Below are 23,224 nucleotides of genomic sequence, written 5' to 3'. Positions count from 1 at the left end.
TGTATAGAGTGAGGAGAATGTGTTACTACAGACACACACAGTAAAGAGATGCACTGCATGTCCAAAAAAAAAAAAACTTTTATTACAATTGTTAACAAAACTACATTATTTTTTTACATTTATAACTGTAAGGGTCCATTAATATAAAGTGTTAGGCTTTTTTTTTTCTTTTTCCACATAATGCTTTTGTAGCCTTCAGAGTTTAATTCCCATTCAAACACAACTGGCTCGAATACTCCATAGTGTTCAGTTTTGTTCGATGGGATTGAAGCTTTGTTAGAGTGCTTTAATTATCAGAGGCAGATCTAAGTTGGAATTAAACTCTAAAAATTGGTTGTGTGAACAAAACTATATACAAAAATGCAGTGTTTATATGTATATATGATGTGCAGGACAAAAACAGAGAACAAGAATAAAAAACCAACTGAAAAGTGCAGAAATATCAGGAAAAGTTGTATAGCCATGAAATATGTTCAAACAAGAACTTGTAAAGAACCTGAGAAGACTGGGAAGAGGCATGATTAAGTAAATTTTGATAAATAAGAAAAGATTTAAGGAAAAGAAGGCAGTAATGAGGGGGAGGAGCCAGTCAGGAGGCAGAGCGAAGTATAAGTGCTGAATACTATAAAGGGAGGAAACATTTGTGTAATTTAAACAGCTCAAGTGGGACTCAAAGCCCAAAGCAGCTTGTGTGTGTGTGTGTGTGTGTGTGTGTGTGTGTGTGTGTGTGTGTATCTATGTAAATTTCTTAATTAAGAGCAGTTTCAGGTATGCAATGCTCAGGAATATGATGACCATGCAGCCCAGTGCCACGTTGTTCTGCCACATGCCCCAGGTGGAGTAATCGATGCCCTGCTTCGTCAGATATTCATCTCCAGACATACGAATGGAACAGCTGGTGCATGGTGTACAGAAGAATGTTAAGTAAAAGGTAGATTTTAATAATGTACTCAATTTAAATAGTCTCTTGTATTTTATACTAAAAAATGTGCTTGCTCTGTTCTGTTCTGCTGCTTGAGCTCTCGTGCAACAAATTTAACGGTATTTTAGTGAAATGAACCAAATGAACCAAAGTGAACCAACGGCTGAATACGCTGAATGAAAGTATGATAATACGTTAATGATTAACTTTTAAAATATTCTTTGGCATATGCTACCTTGCTAATATTTATATTTGATGGTGTTTTGCACTACCCAAGGACAGAGCTCGCTACGCCGGCTGATATAAACATAGACGACGTGTAGTCTTATATTCCCTCTCGCTTATGTGTTCTGTTAATATATTTCTGTGTTTTAGAGCCACTGTTTAAAACATAACATCACAGGATTTGGAGAATAAAACTGTAATATTTCACTCCAACAAAAACAACTGTAGTATGTACATATGTATCAATTTGTCATAGAATTATGACTTTATTCTCAAAGTATTGGGGCTTTTTTCTCAAACTATTACAACTTTGAGAATATAGTCAATATTTTTAGGGAAAAATTCTCAGTATTAATAAAGTAGAGACTGTATTCTCAAAATATTAAATTTTTTTCTCGATATATTATAACTTGATTCTCGAAATATTGCAACACTTTTTCTTGTAATATCAGATGCTGCAACCTTTTTCTCGATGTTATTGCTTCACGAAATATTGCAGCTTTTTGCTTATAATATTAGATGATATGCCTTATTTCTCGTAATTATGACTTTGTTCTCGACATACTGTGACTTTTTTCTCATTATATCAGACTTTACAACATTTATTCTGGAAATAATATGATGTTATGCTCTAAATCTTTTTTATCATAACCAGTGGTCCAAAACGCTGTCATGCTTTTTTTTTTTTTTTGCAAATAAGTGTCACAAAAATGGTATCATTATTTCATTTTCAGATAACTTGGCCTTGGTCACTTTGTAACTTTACCTTTTCAGCTTTTGGATGCTCTCAATTATACACTATATTCATATTTGACGCATCCTCACATTAGCACTTACGATTAGTCACATGATTGGATTTAGAAATTTTACGTCAGTATTTTAGTGGTTGCACTACTTACTTGGAGGCTGCACTGATATTGAAGACAGGTTGCAGAGTCGGAAGAGGGTCACAGAATTCCAGCCCAACAAACTCATTCACCAGGAGACCCTGAACACATCATCATCATCATCATCCATATATTCATACGCGTATAATTTAAAAAATAAAAAATAAAAAAAAACTTAAACTCCCTACTGATCTCTCTAGCAGTCACGCAGTCGTATTTATAGCGAGAGTTCCTGTTTGAAAACTGGAGGGAAATCCTGAAACCCTTCCTGATTATGCAGTTGATATTTTTTCACTATGTGGCTCACTAGCTATTTCAAAACACCATGGAGCTACTGCCAGGAAGGCAAATGTTTTCCTATAATTTCCTTTCCTGTAGACACCAACCTTTTTTTTTTTCAAGTTTGTCAAGATGAACACTTTGTGCCTCTTTTATATTTTCCACACTGCTGCATTCCACTTGGATTCTTTAAATTAATTACGTCTTCGATAAAGAAAAAATTGGCACTTACTCCACAAGTGGTATTGCTACAACACTGAAGCTAGCTAGTAGCTAGCTAGCACGCATGCTTATTTATTTATTTACTTATTAACCTACACATCGATGGCTAGCAGGTTTGGTTGATGAGATTTGTTGGCAGATTGAATGTACGACATTTTTGAGTAATGCACGCTAGTTTAAAAAAAAAAAACACAACAATGCAAACGTGAACATGGTCATAAATGCGCATGGGACTTTTTAAAATTGAGCTAGCAAAGTTATTTTTGTTTTTAACTGCCCATGATATTTTCTAATGACTTTAATTGGTTCTGTTGCTTAGTAGACTAATTGAAACTACCACAACCCTGACCAGGCTGTTACTAAGGATGCTTTAAATGCATCATGCAGCACTACATGTTGATGTTAATGAGAATACTATTTGTTTGTCCCGTGAAAGAAAAGAAAACAATGTGTGACACTTTTTTTGCATCCCATAAAATCCCAGTCCTGTTACACCCCTGTAGTCACAACCAGATGCCCTGTGAACCTTTGTTGCAAGCTTTCTTTTAAAAAATAAATAAATAAATAAATAATTTTTTTTTAAAAAAGCATGCCTCCTATTCGTATCTGTATTTGTATTCATTTAGAACACATTATATGTTCATTCCAAATAATGGATGTGTGTATTAGAGTTAGAGCTGGTTGCTAACTTACAGTAAGGCCATAGCGTGGAATGCTGAAGTATTTTAACCAGTTCAGCCAGTCAGCAATGCTCGGCAAATTCACCAACAATCCCGAGAAAATCTAAACACGTGAGAAAAATCACATACATACACATCTATATATTTCTACTGAATCTTGGTTTATGTGCAGGGGAGATGAGGGAAGAGCGTGCCGTGAGTGTGTGTAATGTGCATTCTTACCATCATGAACACGAAGGTGATGGTCATGTAGATGTTGGCGATGGCCACCACGTTCTGATCAGCAGAGATGGCCATCACCATGGATGTCGCTGTGTATGCAGTCATGGCGACGGTGAACATGAAGAAAAAAAATGACCCAACAGCCCTTTTGAACCCTGGACATTGGGGAAAAACATAATTCCCTAAGCTTAATATATGAACAGAGTAAACTATGCACTGTTTAAATTAAATTGTCACCGTTTACAGCTGGGACCAGCCTGATTAAAGTTCTAATCTGGTCCAACTAATAAATTTAGACTCGTGTTTATAATTAAAATTGTCTTGTGTTAATGAATTGAAAGATTTGGAAAAAAGAGCTAATTATTCTGTTATTCCACTAGGGGGCAAAACAGAGCAATAAACTCCAGGCCATGAACTCAACTACGCATGAAATGATACATCAAGCTGAAAAGAACTAACAGAACTAATTTAGGGGTGAAAATGTTCATTTTGACCTGCCAGTTGTAAACATGATCATGTTACATCACCACAATAGTTTACCTAATTTTAGCTAGCTTGCTTGTGAACTAGGTCTGATGCTGCCAAACGTTTCTGTTCTATAATTAAATCAGGATTTTATGCCAAACCCTACTCTTCGCCAAAAAAAAAAAAAAAAGTAGTGATGTCGTATGGTCAAATTTGATTACACTCAAGAAGATGTCCATGTACGTGAGTGTCTGATCAAAATTCTATGAAAATATTGTATTAATATTAGAATACATAAGGAGTAAATCATGACATCACTACTAGCCTTTTCACTTTTATTGAATAAAACATTTCAGGACATACTGTTATGGGATCAGCTTCAGGAGTGGTAACAGCAACATACCAATCTGTAGTTGATTATTTTCCAATAACAGCATGTCTTGAAGTTTTACTCCTCTTATAACACAGCACTTTCTTCTCTAAGTTGGTCCAGATAAGCGAGTCTGTACATGTAAATGCAGTTTGCCAAAAGCAGCTATAAACTGTCGCTTCTTCATCAGCTTCTCCTTTTCTTTCTTTAATAAGACAAAACAAAAACGCAGCTTGTCATGTGAAGTCCACCGAGAAGTCCACTGTCCTGAAGACTTTCCCATTTTGGAAAAGTTACAGCTTTAATCCATCGATGTGGATTTTTATATTCCACTTGTCGTTAAGTAACAGAAATATAAAAAACGCACACACGACTTATTCCTGTGTAGAATGTAGCATAGTGAAGGGGCACCAGCGGCACTGTGCTTTATTAAAAAAAAAAAGAAAAAAAATTGTTTTAAATCCCTAAATTTTTCTTTTCTTGTGTTTTTGTTTAAAATAAAATTCTAACCAAATTCCTTATTTGTCTTTATTTTGATTTTTTGGTTTAGATTATATTAATTATTATGAAAAAAATAACTTTAAGCCAATTCTTCAATTATTTATCCATTATTAAATTAATTATATCTGTGTGTGTGTGTGTGTGTGTGTGTGTGTTGGATCATTTTTACATTTTGCTGGGGACCAAATGTGGCTGCATGGATGGGAATATCTGACAGTTTTGACCTTGTGGGGACATTTGGCTGCTCCTCATGTGGAAAACTTTTTTTTAATATAAGAACATCATTTATTTTAAAAACTAAACAAGCCTAAATGTTTTCTTTTGGTTACTGAGGTTAAGGTTAGGATTAAATTTAGAAATAATTAGCTGCAATAATAATTATGTCAGTGGAAGGATAAGTTGTGTGTGTGTGTGTGTGTGTGTGTGTGTATGTGTGTGTGTGTGTGTGTGTTACCAATCATCCAGTAGGCCACTGAGCTGAAGATGATGGCTGGAACAGTGCGCAGTGTGAGAATATCCGAGAGCAGCTTACAGAGGAAGTACACAGACACTCTGTAATAACCGCTAACATACTCGTGTCTGTACAGGAAGTGTGAGAGGAAAAAGTTTTTAAAAAATATATAAAATTTCCCCCTTACTTCAAATGTAGTGGATCCTGTAAGACATGTCTGACGTCTGAAGTCTGCTTTTTTAAGGTCATTACCAGCTAAGAGGCTAATGTACAGGAAGCTTATAGCTCCCAGTTTAGCATCATGTCTAAGTCAGTACACACATTATTATTTATTATCTACTGTACATTAGCTAAGGGGATAATTGGCTCGCTATCTGCTGACCACCAGCACAGATGCTTATCCACAGAGCTGCTCTTGCTGTGTCTATATTTCTAATACATTTTTCTTATTTAAAAAAGTGTCAGCTTTTTTCTCCACTCACAGGAAGAGCTTGCGTTCTGTGATGAAGAGTTCAGCAGAGGACAGCGAGCCAAAACACTGGTTGGTGGTGATGAAGAACAAGGCGCCCATCCTGTAATCAGAGAACGCAGTTAATACTTACAACACACAAACACGTACACACACACACACACACACACACACACACACACACACACACACACACAGCATACTGAACAGTAAGCAGTCACAGTGTATACAGTGAACATGGGGAAAAAAAGTAAAAGGTCAAAAAAGTTTCCTGGAAAGTATTTAATTTGTGCCGAAGCATGCTGGAGGAGGATCAGGCACCTCTCAGAGTGAGAGTGCTTACGTTCTTTTAATCACTCTGTAATTATCATTACCTTTTATAATTATTATATTATGCTAGATTTTACACTTCATTGTAAGTTTATCTAATCTTTTCTTTTTTAGATTTTTCCCTATTTTCTGTCATTTCCGCTAAGGAAGGCTACATTGCAATATTTGTGTACTTTATTGTGTGTGTGTGTGTGTACATCCTTAGTCCATTGTTGGTTCTGTTCATTGTTGCACTGTGGGAAGAGGAACTACAGAAAAACATTTTACTACATTACATCCCGTGTATGGAATATGTATGTGACAAATAACCTTGACTATTTGTGGCCAAAATATTTCAGTGGCATCCTTATTAAATATAGTTACCTGACCTTAACTTTATACCTGCATAATATTTGCTAAGTTAACTATACACCGATGGATTTTATTTCACATGAAAAAAAAAAAAAAAAAAAAATCTAAATATTCTCCATTTCCCCTGACTACTAATGAGATGGGAGAAGGGGGCGGGGCTTCCAGGGTGCCACTTAATAGTGGAGAGCCCAAAACACACGTCAGTCATTCCAGAGTCATATGGCGATTTGCTTATCTGCTATTTTAATGGGGTTTTAAAAAAGACTTTTTTTGGTGCATTTCTGAGTGATTATTTGTAGCAGCGCAAGTCTGATGTTAAAATGGAAAATGCATAAATGCACTGGTCCTCTTCATGCAGTACATATTATACGTATACACATGTACGTGTGCCGCTGTTTCATGTTTCTCACCTGTTCTGGATTCCACTTGTATCGTCTGGCACATTGAAAAAGATGGCACCGACAATCAGAGCTAAGAAAAGAGTCACGCCGACCTGAAATAGAAGGAAGAGAAATAGGCTCCACTATCGATCAGCACATCCAAATATCCAGTCCTAGATCCAAATATCCAAATTTAGTCTGATTCAGATAGTCTAATACACATAATATAACCCATTGCTGCAGGTGGTGCTGTAAGTTGATAAAGACGTTGATTTGTTTTCTTTGTGTCTTCCATATGAATTGTGCTGCATTCATCAATCTACAGGGTGTACATTTTTAAATAATTCAGCACACACCCACCATACAATCAGTCTCCAAACAAACATACAGGTACATGTCTTTAACATACAGAATCCATCTTATATGTAGGACAGGTTCCAACAGGTGAAAGCCATCAACTCCTTTTGTCAGTGTAGTTATCAAGATCTCAAGATCTGTGGATACAAAGGGTCTTTTTTTTCTTTTTTAAATAAGATCAGCCCAGACACCCGTAGGAGGCTCCCTGCATAACAGTATCTTAATCAAATCTACATCATGTGACTCAAGTGTCAGGTTACCTTGACATCAAAACTGAAGGGAAAAAAAAAAAAAAAAAAAAGAAGTCTGTTAAGTAAGGAATAAAACACTTTATTACACATGGGTGTGCTATTAAAGGAAAATAATCAGTGATGAGTTGGTGTGATGCATCCTGACACGAAGCAGAGCTACTGTTACCACTGCAAAGTTTGATTCATTTCCTAGAACAACATGTCCTGAAGTGTTTAATTCCTTACATCACTTTGATAGAATTTTTTATTCATTCAAAAACGGTATGTCATAGTTTTTATCTGTTTATAGTTACATTTAATGTACGTTACAGCAGTACAACAGTCATTCCCTCGCCAGCATTTTCTGTCTTTTTTTTTCCTCCGTCTTGAATTTAATAAGACAAAAAAAAAAAAAAAAAAAAAAAAACAGCAAAATCCTGGAGACTTTCCCGTGGTGGAAAACTATTCTGGAACACTGACACTGGAGACTCCTTTCATAAAACAGAAAACTTAAAACCATATCAACGATTATGTTTCTTTCTTATACACATGTTTATTATTAGGCTTAGATTATGTTACGTGTCTGCCACACAAGTTCCTGTGTGTGAGCTGTTACTGTAGAAACAATAACATATCAGAACGAGGGTATTAACATAACCCCGTGATTTGCTTCGCAGCTGGAACTCCTGTCAGAGCTAACGTTATAGAAAATTAATCGACACCTTCTGACCAGTCCAGTCGATTCGAGAGGCCAGCAGCGATGTTAGAAATGTTTATGTAGGTTTGTCAGTTATCAATAAGAGCTCTTAAGTGAAATGTTGCTGAAACCAGACTCTACCTTACTGAATCTAATTACTAATTAGATTATAGACACGGTATAAAAACTGCCTCACCTGAGCGAAGGAGGTCTGTGGGTTGAGCATCAGGTTGCGGAACGTCCTCTTCAGCACCCATTTGAACTGGTGGCAGAAGGACGTGTTGTAGGTGATGGTGCGTGATTTGGGCCGGTTGTCGTACTTGCGTCCCTGTGTGATTTCCTCCAGCTCGTCTTTGGTCTGCTGGTAGTAAGACCACTGCTTGTACTCCTGCACCAGACGGTCCTCGATGTTCTGACGGGACGATGCATATTGCTTATGATCCACCTCTGCCACACACATACGAAAAAACACAACTTAAGCACATTCATTCTTTAAGCGATTAATATATGTGTCTGTGTGTGTGTGTGTGTGTGTGTGTGTGTGTGTGTGTGAGAGAGAGAGAGATAAACCTGCATTATCCTTTGGTATGTTTTGAGACAGTGCAGTATAATCTCCATTAATGACATCCAGGAAGAAATCAGCGGGGTTGTTATGCGGTTCACAGGTGAAGCCTAAAACAAGACACAACATAAGCATTAGCATTGTTTTTATTCTTTATAGCAGGGGAAAATTTTTTTACCTGTGTACTTGATATTACTTAGCACTCTTTTGTTTAGTTTCATATCATTCACAGATTGACTGTGTGCTACTTTTTTTTTTTTTTTTAACCAAAATACTGGTGCAAACGTTTAAAAAAAAAAATGAAAAAAAAAAAAACCACAAATTAGAAAGTTGCATCTTACACACTTTTAGTCTTGAAAATCTGTGAAAGTGTATTGTATAAGTGAAAGTGAGACCACTTGTTTGTGGCCAGTTAGTAGAATAAAAGGTTACATGCTTACTTATGACGTTATGCTCATGTGAAAGCATGCAATCCTTGCAATCCTTTTCTGTTCTTTTGTTGGTGAAGAAATTTTCAAAAATCATTGAAAAATTGGTGTGAAAAAGATTCTTTAAGTGAAAAAAAAACAGAAACGTGTGTGTATATATCCCACAGTCTATAGATGCTGTATCTATATATATAGTGTGTTTGTGTGTGTCTCAGGATCCACACATATGTTGTGTATCAGAGCCACTCAGATGAACTGAGGTATTCTGATTTGATAATCTACATCACAATAGACGTGTGACGACACACCAATGTCGCTGAAGTAGTCCAGTGCGCTCTGAGCAGGCCCGTGGTAAACCTGTCTGCCTGCCACCAGCAGGGTGAGTGTGTCGAACAGCCGGTAAATGGAGTAACGCGGCTGGTGGATGGACAGGATGATGGTCCGACCATGATTCGACATCCTGCCAAAACACATCACAGCGGGAGGTCTTGCTTATTATTATAGCCATTTGCTGTACGTATGTGCATGTGTTTATACATACAGATTTCATACCTCGACTCGATGAATGCATGAGTGTGTGTGTGTGTACCTCTTCAGCAGTGACAGTACAGAGTTAGCCGTGCTTGCGTCCAGACCAGTCGTCGGCTCGTCCAGGAAGAGGACAGATGGATCGATAATAAGTTCCATGCCGATGTTGGTCCTCTTTCTCTCACCTCCAGAAATGCCACGAATCAACTGTGTGCCCACCTGTCAAACAGCCAATCAGAGAGCCACTGACAATCAAAGTCCCGCCCCATTAACTAGAGCTCAGACCTGTCAGAAATAAAGTGTTCTTAACTGCTCAATTTGACTGTAATCACTTCTTCATACCATTCTGTGTGTCATTATGATGGTGCTGTCTATAGGTGTGTGTGTGTCCATCCCATGAGTCAGCTAGTTTCGATCATTTCGTTCAACTCCTCAACGAGTTGTTCTGCTTTCTGTTGTTTCCTTTTAGCTGACTGTATGTCTAAAAGTGTGTGTGTGTGTGTGTGTGTGTGTGTGTGTGTGTGTGTATGTGTGTGTGTGTGTGTGTGTGTGTGTGTGTGTGTGTGTGTATGTGGGGCCTACCCGTGAGTCAGCTACTTTAGTCAGCCCGAGCTCGTCAATGAGTCGCTCCACTTTCTCCTCCTTCTCCTTCTGGCTGATAGACATCGGAAGCCTCAGTGCTGCTGAGAAGCGCAGATTCTCCCTCACTGTTAGTGTTCCCATCACCACATCATCCTATACACACACACACACACACACACACACACACACACACACACTCACGTCAAATGGTTTAGAAAAACCTGATAATCTCATAAAGAAGGTTATTTCAAAAATAAAATAAAAATTGCACCACTCTGAACCATAAATGCTAGTCAGAATGTTTTATACAAGAAAGCACAAGTTCACCTAAAAAATAATAAAATTCAGAAATCTCAGATTTCTTTTCCTCAGCAAATAGTTAGGTGTAGAGTCGGGTAAAAGGTGACCCAAAGTTTAAGTGTAATTGTACGTTAGAAGAGAATTTGGATGATACAAATTAAATTAGTCATTTATTATCATTATTGGAGTGTATAGGAAATGAGGTCGTGTCCAGTGCATTGTGGGTAATGTACAATCACAGGCCACTCAGCCATCATCGTAGCTTTGCAATAACATCTACTGAGACGTGTTCTAGCATTTGGGATGTTTTTCTTACTTTAATAAATGACATTTTAGTAACAAGGTCAATTTTCTAGCGTTTTCCACGGACCAAGCATGACTGTGTGACCAAGCATGACACTGCGTAACGCTAACTGGCTTTAGCATGACACTGCATAACGTTGCTTTAGCATGATCAGGTCAGTCTTACTATGATAATTTGCTTAGTCATGGTGGATATGAGCACACGCAATATGAAGAAGCCGAGTGATTTTTTTACCACACAGAGACTTCCCCTTTAATGGATTTTACGACCAGAGACACTTCCTTTTAACAACATTTTAAGCACTGGAAAACAACATGCAGCATTTTTTTGTGTGAATTGTGTAAAATATGACATGGCGTAATTGAAATGCAGAGCTTTGTGTGAGTAAATGTGAGAAAGAAGGATTCAAGATGCTGAGTGCAGGGACATTATGAGGATGTGATACCGCATGTGGGCATGTGTGTGTGTGTGTGTGTGTGTGTGTGTGTGTGTGCGAGAGAGAGAGAGAGAGAGAGAGAGAGAGTGAGAGAGAAAATACGTACCTGTACTACATATCCAGACAGACATTTAAAGTTGGGGGGCTGTGGTGCTCCGTCTATCAGCACCTCTCCAGTCAGTCCTTTTGGATCTTTCCTCGCTGCCAACACATCCAAAAAACTTCACACACACACACGCACACGCACACACACACACACACACACACACACACACACACCACTGCTAGAACAAAACTCCAACACAAGCAGCAAACTGAACTGCCCCACATCACACACAGATAAACACAAACGTTAAAAACTTACGAGGATTTTCCGCTCCCGGTGGCTCCTAATATGGCGTTCATTCCAGGCTTCATAATTCCACTAGATGAGAAAAAACACAAACATGTGTAAGCATTGTCACAGTCATCATATTCACCACTTTCCTGGAGGTCAGAGTGGCTAGTCAATCACAGGGATTAACATGGAGGAAAAAGGCACCTCATACAAGAACAACAACAAAAAACTTTATTTGCATGGTAGCAGACATGCAAAACAGGTGAGCAGAAATTTGCAATAACTAAACTGCAAGAAAATGTCATGGGGAAAAAAAAAAAACTTCAAATAACCCAATCTGTGTGTGTAATCTACTGTATGTGTAATTTATACAAATCACAGACAGATTTTAGACTAGCGTAATCTCTGCTAGGAGTGTGAGGGTACACCAGCATGATGGCACACAGGATGGTGATAAACGCTGAGAACGTTATGCCACTAACACTAGAGTATGATATACTGATATAGATCTTTACACCACAAAAAAATCATTATGAAAACATCTTTTTCATGTTTGGAACATCACTCGAACTCTGCTTCAAGAGAAGCATACTTTTTTAGGTAAAATATCTGAGAAAACCGTATTTAAAATATTCTACCCTATCTATCTATTGTACCATATTCTAGCAGTTTCTCTAAACAAATATTTTAATTCAGTGCTTAAACATTACAGCTGCAGTGGTATGTAAGTGATATATGAAGATATCTGAAAATAACAGACAATGTAGAGGCAAGAAACTTTTGTCTATTATGTGATATTGAAACTTTACCATGGTTATCTTGTTTATATGTTGTTGTTGTTTTTTTTTTAAATGAGACTCTGTATGTTTTGATTATTTATAAATGAATGAATAGAATGAATAAAAAACTATAGTCACTTCATTTAGGTAACATAATAACAGTTTAATATTATAAATATGCGCATGACTGTTATAATGGCTTCATCTCACACTTTTCTACTTTTTTTTTTTTTTTTAAACCATTTCCATGCACTGTAGTCTATAAATAATTTCTTGTTGTCGTGGTTACATGGTTTACAACTCTACATTTAATCAGTGCCTGTGTGATTAGTCATTAGTAATAATTTGTAGTAAAGGGGGTACAAAATCTGATCACTCCTGAAAACTTTCTCGTATTTCTGCTAAATTCTAGCTGGCTGTCGCTAGAAAATTACATTATTCAATTCAATTCAATTTTATTTGTATAGCGCTTTTAACAATGGACATTGTCACAAAGCAGCTTTACAGAAATAAATGAATTCACAAAAATATATTGTAAATATTTGAATTTATCACTGTGAATTTATTATAAAAATAACTGCATTATGATGAGCTTATGAAATCCACACCAAACAATATAATTTTAAATCTAAGCATTTGATAGTAGAGTGTACTTTTACAAAACGTTATTGGAAATCTTCTACATTTCTCAGTCCTGTAAGCTTCACAGCTGCCCAAATGACAAAAGACATTGACTGTAAGTTGCATAGAGTGAAGAAAAAATAAAAAATCTAATGTAATTGTTGTGTTACACATACTTCACAAGCTAAATAATCTCCAGCTAACATGAGTCTTTAGTACAGAAATAGACTCAAAACGTCTCACTCATGATTACACAAACAGCTGCTTCATGTTGAAACTGCTCGAGTTATTGCTTAATGTGAAGAGCCTGATGCTGTTTAATGCCTTGTCATGAAGAGTAGTTCGGGGTCAGTGACCTTCTAATCCAAACACACTTACTCCTCTTACTATCCTTCTGAGGACCTTTCACTTACATTATTATTATTATTAATGCAACTAATTAATGCTATGCTACACCTAAATCTAACCCGAACCTTAACCACAGTAACCAAAAGGAAATCCTTTGCATGTTTTAGTAAATAAAACAGAAACTGCAGTTTTTTGTTTGAAAAGCTGTTTCCCATTGTCAAAACTGTCAGATATTCCAATATTTATGGAGACACTTAGTCTCTACATATCAACATGCCAACATTCATCCATTCTCTGTCCCGCTTATCCTACACAGGGTTGTGGGGTAACCTGGAGCTTATCCCAAGGGGCACGAGGCGGGGGGACACGTGCGCACACACACACAGGACACCGTCACATACACACACTCACACACCCATTCACACACTACGAACAATTTGGAAATGCCGATCATAGAATTGCATGTCTTTGAACTGGGGGAGGAAAAACCATGGGGAGTGCATGCAAACTCTGCGCACCCAGGGCAGTGGCGGGAATCGAACCCCCAACGCTGGAGATGCTCCGCTACACACAGACATCTTTAGCTATAATTATAAAAGTCAATAAAAAAAAAATACACTCATGTAGGTCCAGTGTTTGTATAATGGATAATCTTTCTCATGGCTTTTATACAGCTAAACAATAAAGTGTGTGTGTGTGTGTGTGTGTGTGTGCGCGCAGAAGTAAGGGATGAAGGGTGCAGTTTTATTTGCTCTCATTAAAAAAAAAAAAAAACGCAACACCTTTCTCTCACTAACCTAACTGTGTTATTGATGTTTCACTACTTTATATAACACTCAGCAGGAGAATTTCCATTTTCTATTGTTCACTTTTATCTTTTGTGCAAGTAGGAAAAATATACAATCACCGGGGTGTGTCTCTGTTTTTGCATTGTGTGTGGACACCTAAATAAGCAACAGTGTGTGGCGAGCGTGTCCTGACTGTGAGGGTCTCTATGACTGTGTGTAGAGTCACGTCTCAGTCCGTCATTGTATAACTATATATACACAAGGAGCTGTCCTCAGTGCCCTTTTTACACTAATCTGAGACCAGGGACTGCCTCACATCTGTTTCCCCACACACACACACACACACACACACACACACACACACACACACACACACACACACACACCTTTTACACTAAGACCATAAAATCCTGTGTTGTTGTGTATTAAAATAATTGTTGTGGTTTATGTATTGATCTATTTCAGTGTAACCTTTTCACGTCACAAAACATTTGCAGTCCTTTATATAAGCCTTACCTCATTACCTCAGATAATGATATAGCCTTCTTTACCTCAGCTCTCTCAGTAAGCACTGTAGCCCTCATTACCTCAGTTAGCACTGTAGCCCTCATTACCTCAGTTAGCACTGTAGCCCTCATTACCTCAGTTAGCACTGTAGCCCTCATTACCTCAGTTAGCACTGTAGCCTTCATTACCTCAGCTCTCTCAGTTAGCACTGTAGCCCTCATTACCTCAGTTAGCACTGTAGCCTTCATTACCTCAGTTAGCACTGTAGCCCTCATTACCTCAGTTAGCACTGTAGCCCTCATTACCTCAGTTAGCACTGTAGCCTTCATTACCTCAGTTAGCACTGTAGCCCTCATTACCTCAGTTAGCACTGTAGCCTTCATTACCTCAGTTCTCTCAGTTAACACTAGAGCCTTCATTAAGTCAGTTAGCACTGTTGTCTCCATCACCTCAGCTCTTTCAATTAGTGCTATAAGGCTAACTGAGAGAACTGAGGTAATAAAGGCTAATAACTGCCTCTATTAATTAAGGCTAGTAACCAAGTGAATTGAGGAAACTAAGGACACTTTCTTACCCATTAGTCATTTTGATTTTTTCAAGTCAAAGTGAAATTGATATTTTGGTTTGTTTGTTCAGATTTGCTTTCATACAACAAATTTAAGCAGACCAAGAAAGAAATGCTGGGGTGTTTGTTGGAAAAGGTGAGGCTGTACTCAACGGCCAGAATGTATATACATAAACTTCTTCAAAATGCACATAGATATCACCGAAATCAACTAAAGCCAGAAATTGCAGAGCTAAAAAATAATAAATTGTAGTGCAAAACATGCCAAGTAACATTTTAGCAATTCAGTCATAACATAAATGTAGTATAAATGTAGTTTCAGTAGTTTTAAATCAGTAATTTTGTTACATGAATTCAACAATACATCTTTGGCGCAAATATTCAGAATAACTCAATAGACAGAAGACTGCGTATGTGAACTGAATTCTGCCAGCTCATTTAACAGCTCTGCGCTTCACTTGCACAAGGACAATGACCTTAGATCTCAGTAAAAAAGTGTGACTTCTATCAACATCTCATGAAGTTCATGGTCATAGAAGTTACTTTGAACATGAAGGTGTGGTCTTTGTTATACAACCCGCTGTTTTTTTGCAAGACCTTTACCACAGTTTCTCTCTTATCGGACACAAGTTAATTACATCAATAAAAAGCTGCTTGTGACATAACGATGACTCTGAGCTAGTCTGTCTCACAGCTGCAAAAACACAATACATACACTATTGTAAAACCTTTACAAGAGAATATCAGAGGTGAATAATTTCAGATGTTAGGACCAAGAAAAAGAATGAAGTCTGAGATATAAAAGTTCACTGTTTAAAACAAGCGTGTCTATGTGTAGTCTTTTTCAAACTGAAATCCAGGTGAATGGAACTCACTTGAGGTCGATGAGGATGTTTTTACAGGTCTTCTTCTGTTTGCAGAGCATCCCAGTCCTGCTGCTGACGCTGTAGTGGATGTTGTGGAAGCTTACTGTAGCCCCACACACTCCTCCCTTCACACCATCCATGTTTCTGTTTTCTGGCATCCTGCGAAATATAGAAAACATTCCTCATAAATGTGACAAAAAAATAAATAAAAATCACGCCATCAACGTGCACTTGTTAAAATTCTGTGATTGAACGCTCGTTTCTTTCTTTTCAAAGAGAGAAGTAAATATCATGTAAGGAATGAAACACTTGGAGGTGTGCTGTTATAGGAAAATAATCAACAGCTGAAGTGTTTCATTCCTCTTATACTACAGCAATTTTCCAATTTATTAATTCAAAACACATCATACTTTTTATCCATTTATGATTACATTTAATCTTGTGAATCGTCTGTGAAACAAGTTTAAATGCAGCTAGAATAGCAGCTTTTTGCTTAAAACAAACAAAAAAAAGCAGCTTGGCATGTAAGACTTTTCCACTGCGGAAAACCGTTACAAAGATTACACCATATACGCTCCTCATCCAAAGAATTAAGCTTTAAACCTGATAGTCTGTGCTTTCAACTAAATTAAATGCAGGAAGTCTTTGGAGCTCAGGTTTTTTTTTTCTTCAAAGAACAGCTGACTCAGGCCTGGGTCTGGAAAATCTTCAAATATGACATGACATTGACAGTATCACCTCGTATCAGGCAGACCGCCAACATTAAAGGAATAGTTTGGCATTGTCTAGTGAAGACATATTTTATGCCTGAAGTTTCTTTTGCACTAGAGCTACAAGGCTAATAGAGGTCTGACCCACCCAAATATAACCCAATATATATAAACATAGCAAAAAAATTAAACAGTGTAGCTCAATGCAATGATTTGGGGCGGCCATCTTGGCTGAATTTTATAACAGACTGTGTGATAACGTGTTCTTCATTTCAGATTAACACAGTGAAGATCCTCTAATGATAGGCATGCGATTAAAGAACATTACTACGTTCTGCTTACGCCATCAATTCGACATGATCAGGGCTTGTGCAGAAAATGAGCTCACATAAATGCAAACATTATTCTAAGTGAGCCTGTAGTAATACAGATATATTTCTGTTTACATTCATCATCGCCGCTACTGTATTCGTAGCCATTCCATGAGTGTTGTGCAATCTATTGACGGATTTTAGACTATAAATCATAGCCGTGCTCACACTCAGATTTTAATCACAAATTTTTCACGCTGCCAGAACTTTGTAGTCAGCTGTTTTTGGTAACAATGGCACTTAATCACATTTTGCATTCTAAGGACGCCGATCTCAACTTAAGCCCAAAGAGTTTTTTTCAGATGTGCAATTTTTTTCACGCAACGGCAAAATCTGACTGAAAATCTTAACGTCAGCGACATAATCAGTAATGACAATGGCAAAATGTAAACAAAATGTGTTATAGCACAAACAGTTAGAGAATTCAGCCACTATTTTAGTGGGATCAGCTCATACAGCATGACGAGAAATAAGCTTAAAAGTCTGTTGTAATCACAATCAAGTTAAAATGCTTTCATTAAAATTCAACAATTGCCCGTCTTCCAGTATAAATGGGGTTAAAAAGGTTTGTTATTTTCTCAGTGCAAGGAATCGTCTAAAAATTTGTTTCTGTGGTAGACACAGAATGACAGTTTTTCCTTTAATGTGTAATTTACTTTAAAATGTACAAAGCACTGAAACTGGAGACTCCTTCCATAAGCCTTTTTCTTATGTGTCCTCACTGAAATACACTTATTTTTAGAATGGAAGTTTTAGAATGTAGTAGTTTTAAGAAAATGACCATGGCCATAAGCTCTGGTTCTCAGTGTGAGGTCTGGGGATAAATTATATTTATTGAGTATTTATTGTTATTAACTTATTCGACTGGTTAGCTGGTTAATTATGTGAATTCACTCGATTTAGCATAAACACAAGCAACTCAAAAACAAGTAGGACTGTAAATAATGTCAGTCTGGACCTAGTGTGATGTGGTAGTGGGAAGTTCAGGAATAAAAAGGTATGTGGATCTATTTAATATTCAAAAATATTATTGTACTTTATTGCAAATAATTAGATAAATATTTGAATAGTTGGATTAGTTATAAAAATTCATCTTGAGGTGGGTTTTTTCTAACAGTTAAAAGTATGAGAACCCCTGCCCTAGTTTAGGACCCTGTTTCCTTTGCAAACATTAAAATCCAAGCTGATGAACAGAAACACTGTGGATTCATTTATATATATTTTTTTTTTACAGAGCGCTTGAGGACAGCACTGGGACTGTACAGTTATTTTACAAATAATAATAATAATAATAATAATAATAATAAAATAAAGTGAAAGTAAAACCAACATGGCGTTTTTTAGTACACTAAACCGAATAATATTAAATAAATAAATAAATAAATAAAGTAACTTACCTGACAGATGTAAACGGCTCGTGCAGCTAGCTCCTCGCGCTCTTCCGTAAATCTTTATAAAACCATAACGGGCACCGGAGCGCGCGCTTTTAGAGAACCGCACGCGCACTGCAGTATTGTCTGAGACTGAGTGGTAGCGCGAGACCTTCAACTTCACACTATGTCGTCTAAATAGGTCGCGGATGGCACGTGCTCAGGATATAGGAGGGATTCAATCGTAGGTTTGCTCTCATATGCAAATAAAGCTAAAGCCTGTATCCTGGGTCTGCTATAGGATGCGTGCGCGGTCGCATATTTAAATACACACGGGATTTCGTGCAAAGCATGTGCTGTTATACAACGGGAGTTTATGGTGGGCTCTGTATCAGCATGGCTCCACTTTATGGTCCTTATTTGGCAGATTCGTGGTTACACAACCCGGTCAGGATGCGTGCATGTGTGTGTTTACTCTTCGTGGACTCTGCTCTCATAAAATCTTATCGGCAGCTACTGATTTTCCGGTTTCCCCCGATTTTTAATCCTTTTTTTCGTGATTGCACGAAGCTGCAGCACCAGATGAACATAATAACGGTAACTGAATCCAGCTGGGTCACATAGGCGCGCTGAGTGACCTCATCGAGTCAACTTTATCAACCCTTTTCAGGGAAAAGTAGCTGACGCATGCCCAGAAAGTTGCCGTTGAATGACGTCACCGACTCATTTGCATATTTATTTATTTATTTATTTATTTACTTGCATATCAAAAAAGTGTTACATGAATAAAGAAGGTTTCCTGAGAACAGAGGTTCATTAGAGAAGAATAACTTATTTCTTATACAGATGAGTCATCATTGGCCATTATACCACCCAGTAACTGTGTATTTACAAAATTCTATAATTTCCATTAAGACTAATTGAAGCAGTGGTAGTATGTAGTTGTGAAATAGACACTAAGAAAATGGTGACGTATGGAATAAGACACTTTTATTACTCTAAATATCACCAAGAATTAACAAACAGTGGCAATCAGTGATTGGTTGAGAACAATGGCGATCAGTGATTGGTCATTGAGAACAATGGTGATCAGTGATTGGTCATTGCGAACAATGGTGATCAGTGATTGGTCATTGCGAACAATGGTGATCAGTGATTGGTCATTGCGAACAATGGTGATCAGTGATTAGTCTTTGGGAACAATCGCGATCAGTGAGTGGTCATTGCGAACAATGGCGATCAGTGATTGGTCATTGAGAACAATGGTGATCAGTGATTGGTCATTGAGAACAATAGTGATCAGTGAGTGGTCATTGAGAACAATAGTGATCAGTGAGTGGTCATTGAGAACAATAGTGATCAGTGAGTGGTCATTGAGAACAATGGTGATCAGTGATTGGTCATTGAGAACAATGGTGATCAGTGATTAGTCGCTGAGAACAATGGTGATCAGTGATTGGTAGTGATGGAGGAAAAGAAATTGTTTCTAGGTTCTGAAAAGCTTTGACACTCGTGTCACTTATGAGTGACATCTTCTGGTCTTCTGATTGGTCACTGGTAACAGTGGTGATCAGTGATTGGTCGCTGGTAACAGGTGATCAGTGATTGGTTGTTGGTAACAGGTGATCAGTGACTAGTCCTGCTCTCTCAACTCGTATAATGAGCAGCTCTGATGTGAACTGAAGAGCTGTATCCAGTATAGTTGCTAACAATTGCTCAAAAATTCACTCTTATTTTTTTTTTTTTAAAGAAAAAGGTCACAAAGAGATCTCAAAATTTGTCAGTTTCTTTTTAAAATTGAGATCATTTGGCACAGCTGTAAATGCTTCCATTGAAAGCTCTACAAAAGCAGCACAAAAATCTGAAACAAACTTCTAGACACCAAACATGGCTCGTCAGAAACTTGTTTTGGGTTTTTTGTTTGAGAACTGTTACATTAATGATTAATGAACATTGAGGACCACTTGCTTTACTGACTAATGAAGGTCCCTATTCTTGTATACCTTAAATTCATCACCTTTGAAAAACATAAATGTGTACAGTACCAGGTGTTAAAACTCCTAAGAAGTACGTTGCTGTTAAGCCAAAGAAGCAGACAAAAAAACAAACAAACAAACAAACAAAAAAAAACACATCACTGTGAGGACCGAGCAGCATTTACTTTACTTTTTTGGAATTCCAAGGACATAAGTTAATGGACAAAGGAAAGTCAACACAGGGGTTATCATGTCCAGGCATGGATGGTCAGTGTCTTTAACACATTTACTAAGCTTGGTTATTAACTGATCATTTCAATCAAGTGTCTTTAAACAGGGAAATCACTAAATCATACTGCACTCCAGGACTGAAATCATGAACCTCATCCCAAACTCAACTTTATTTATAGAAGATATTTACTTTAAAAAGCAGCTTTCCATAAAAAATAAAACAGTAAATGACAAATCTAAAATCAAAAGAGTGGCATGGTGGTGCAGCAGGAAGCGTTGCTGCTTTGATGTTGAGCTCAGGTTATTGTGTGGAGTTTAACACCGTGTTCCTGCCTCACACACAGTGCTCCCAGGATTGGCCTGGATTTAAAATAGGTATAGTGCCAGTAGGGGTGTAACAATACACTCCGGTCACAGTATTCATAATACTTGCTTCAATTCGATTCAATTTGATTCTCAGAATATTTCGAACAAAATTTTGATGAAGAAAAATTCAGACTGAAAAGGCTCCTTTTTTATTTCTGTATGATGAACAATGCAAAACACTGTGCATTTTTGTTTGTATAAAACTAAATAAATCAAAAGTTGCTATGAACAGAGGTTTAATATTTGAAACAAAATGTACTACAGGTTCATCATATTTTAAAAATTAATAAATACATTTATAAACCTGACCCAGGGGGAAATGATGGATTGAAACATAATGAGATCTGTAGCAGTGCCTGAGGCATCAGAAATAGAGACCAGAAATAGAGCATCAAAGTCGGCTAAAATGCCCGACTTCCATGGCCTCGTTCTTGGGCCCTGTAGATCGCAGCTGGTGTTGCTTACTGAAGAGCTCTTTTTAACTGTTTTATATGGTTACACAACCATGTTATACTATAATGTGTGTCAGTCGTTGTGATGCGGAGCTATTTTATTTCATTTTATTTTATGGGTTTACTGTACAGTGCTCTCTGTATATTTTATGGGTCTACTGTACAGTGTATGTATGTATGTATGTATGCATGTGTATATATATATATATATATATATATATATATATATATATATATATATATATATATATATATATATATATATATATATATATACATACACTCATTATTATTATTATTTGTAATTTTTATTATTATATGTCTCACTGTCTTTTTGGTATGTGTGTTCTGGAAGCTTCATACCAACTCTGTTAGACAGATTGGGACCTCTGGTGTTCAAACAGTGCAATTGCATTAGATTAGATAATTAATTGAATGCTGATATGCAGGATGTGAATCACATATTTCTAACAGGCACGTCGTCAGATTTTTGCATTGTGATACACCTCATTACAGCTGTAAGTGCTAGACTTTCATACATTAAATGGTTAATTGTTTCATTATTTTTTGGGACTATTTTGGATGGGATTTTCTCTTTCTTTACTAAGAGACCTGCAATTTTAACAATGGGATCAGAGATTTTTATAATATTTGGTGCTCTCTTCTTAATTCACACTGCAAGTCACATACATATAGCATGGACTTCTTTCATTTGATCTGTTCCCTGTACTCATTTGATCTGTTCCCTGTATTCATTTGATCTACTCCCTGTACTCATTTGATCTACTCCCTGTACTCATTTGATCTACTCCCTGTATTCATTTGATCTACTCCCTGTATTCATTTAATCTAGTCCCAGTACTCATTTGATCTAGTCCCTGTATTCATTTGATCTACTCCCTGTACTCATTTGATCTACTCCCTGTACTCATTTGATCTACTCCCTGTACTCATTTGATCTAGTCCCTGTATTCATTTAATCTAGTCCCAGTACTCATTTGATCTGTTCCCTGTATTCATTTGATCTAACCCCTGTACTCATTTGATCTGTTCCCTGTATTCATTTGATCTAACCCCTGTACTCATTTGATCTAGTCCCTGTATTCATTTAATCTAGTCCCAGTACTCATTTGATCTGTTCCCTGTATTCATTTGATCTAACCCCAGTACTCATTTGATCTGTTCCCTGTATTCATTTGATCTAACCCCTGTACTCATTTGATCTAGTCCCTGAATTCATTTGATCTAGTCCCTGTATTCATTTGATCTAGTCCCTGTATTCATTTGATCTAACCCCTGTATGTTGTTTGAGCACTAACATCACACCAGGAGGTGGCAGTAAAGCATCAAAGTTCACCAACATTTCCCCCAGAAACAAAAACGTGGAAAGATCCAAACACACAAACATAATGTCTTAATGAACATGATCTTTACCTCTTGTTTAACTTGTCTTGTTGTTTCCTGACCATCCACTGGGACCATTTGTTGCTCATCACAACGGGTTTTGCTGAATAAATTAAGCTTACTGAAGGTAACAAGTTCACTTACACAGTCAGGCACTTTGGTTCATTGCTCCTCTCTTCCTAAGAAATGAAGACAAACATGCAAAGACTTCAGCCGTGCTACTTACAGTAGTTTTAGCTTGTTAAGTTGTGTGTGTGTGTGTGTGTGTGTGTGTGTGTGTACTCTCTAACAGCCATATTTTGTCACATGACATCTCATTTGTGTTTGTGACATCTCTCTCTCTCTCTCACACACA

The 23,224-nt window shown here is 37.2% G+C and overlaps 1 protein-coding gene across 1 annotated transcript; it reads right to left on the bottom strand.

The window, feature by feature from the left end:
• Positions 1–60: 60 nt before the first annotated feature.
• Positions 61–19,041, bottom strand: abcg2a (ATP-binding cassette, sub-family G (WHITE), member 2a). Its single transcript, XM_034312133.2, has 16 exons — positions 18,468–19,041; positions 15,999–16,148; positions 11,543–11,602; positions 11,285–11,399; positions 10,139–10,291; positions 9,618–9,775; positions 9,337–9,488; positions 8,609–8,710; positions 8,235–8,485; positions 6,785–6,867; positions 5,707–5,796; positions 5,228–5,352; positions 3,438–3,592; positions 3,229–3,318; positions 2,047–2,135; positions 61–895 (listed from the first exon to the last, which is right to left on the bottom strand). The coding sequence occupies exons 2-16, from the start codon at positions 16,145–16,147 to the stop codon at positions 736–738; spliced, it is 1,932 nt and encodes a 643-aa protein (XP_034168024.2). The 5' UTR covers position 16,148; positions 18,468–19,041; the 3' UTR covers positions 61–735.
• Between the last annotated feature and the right edge of the window lie 4,183 nt (positions 19,042–23,224).

Source organism: Pangasianodon hypophthalmus, chromosome 16 (genome assembly GCF_027358585.1).
Source record: "Pangasianodon hypophthalmus isolate fPanHyp1 chromosome 16, fPanHyp1.pri, whole genome shotgun sequence".
NCBI lineage: Eukaryota > Metazoa > Chordata > Actinopteri > Siluriformes > Pangasiidae > Pangasianodon > Pangasianodon hypophthalmus.
Note: the sequence above shows the minus strand (reverse complement) of the source record. Positions and strands in the feature narration are given on the sequence as shown.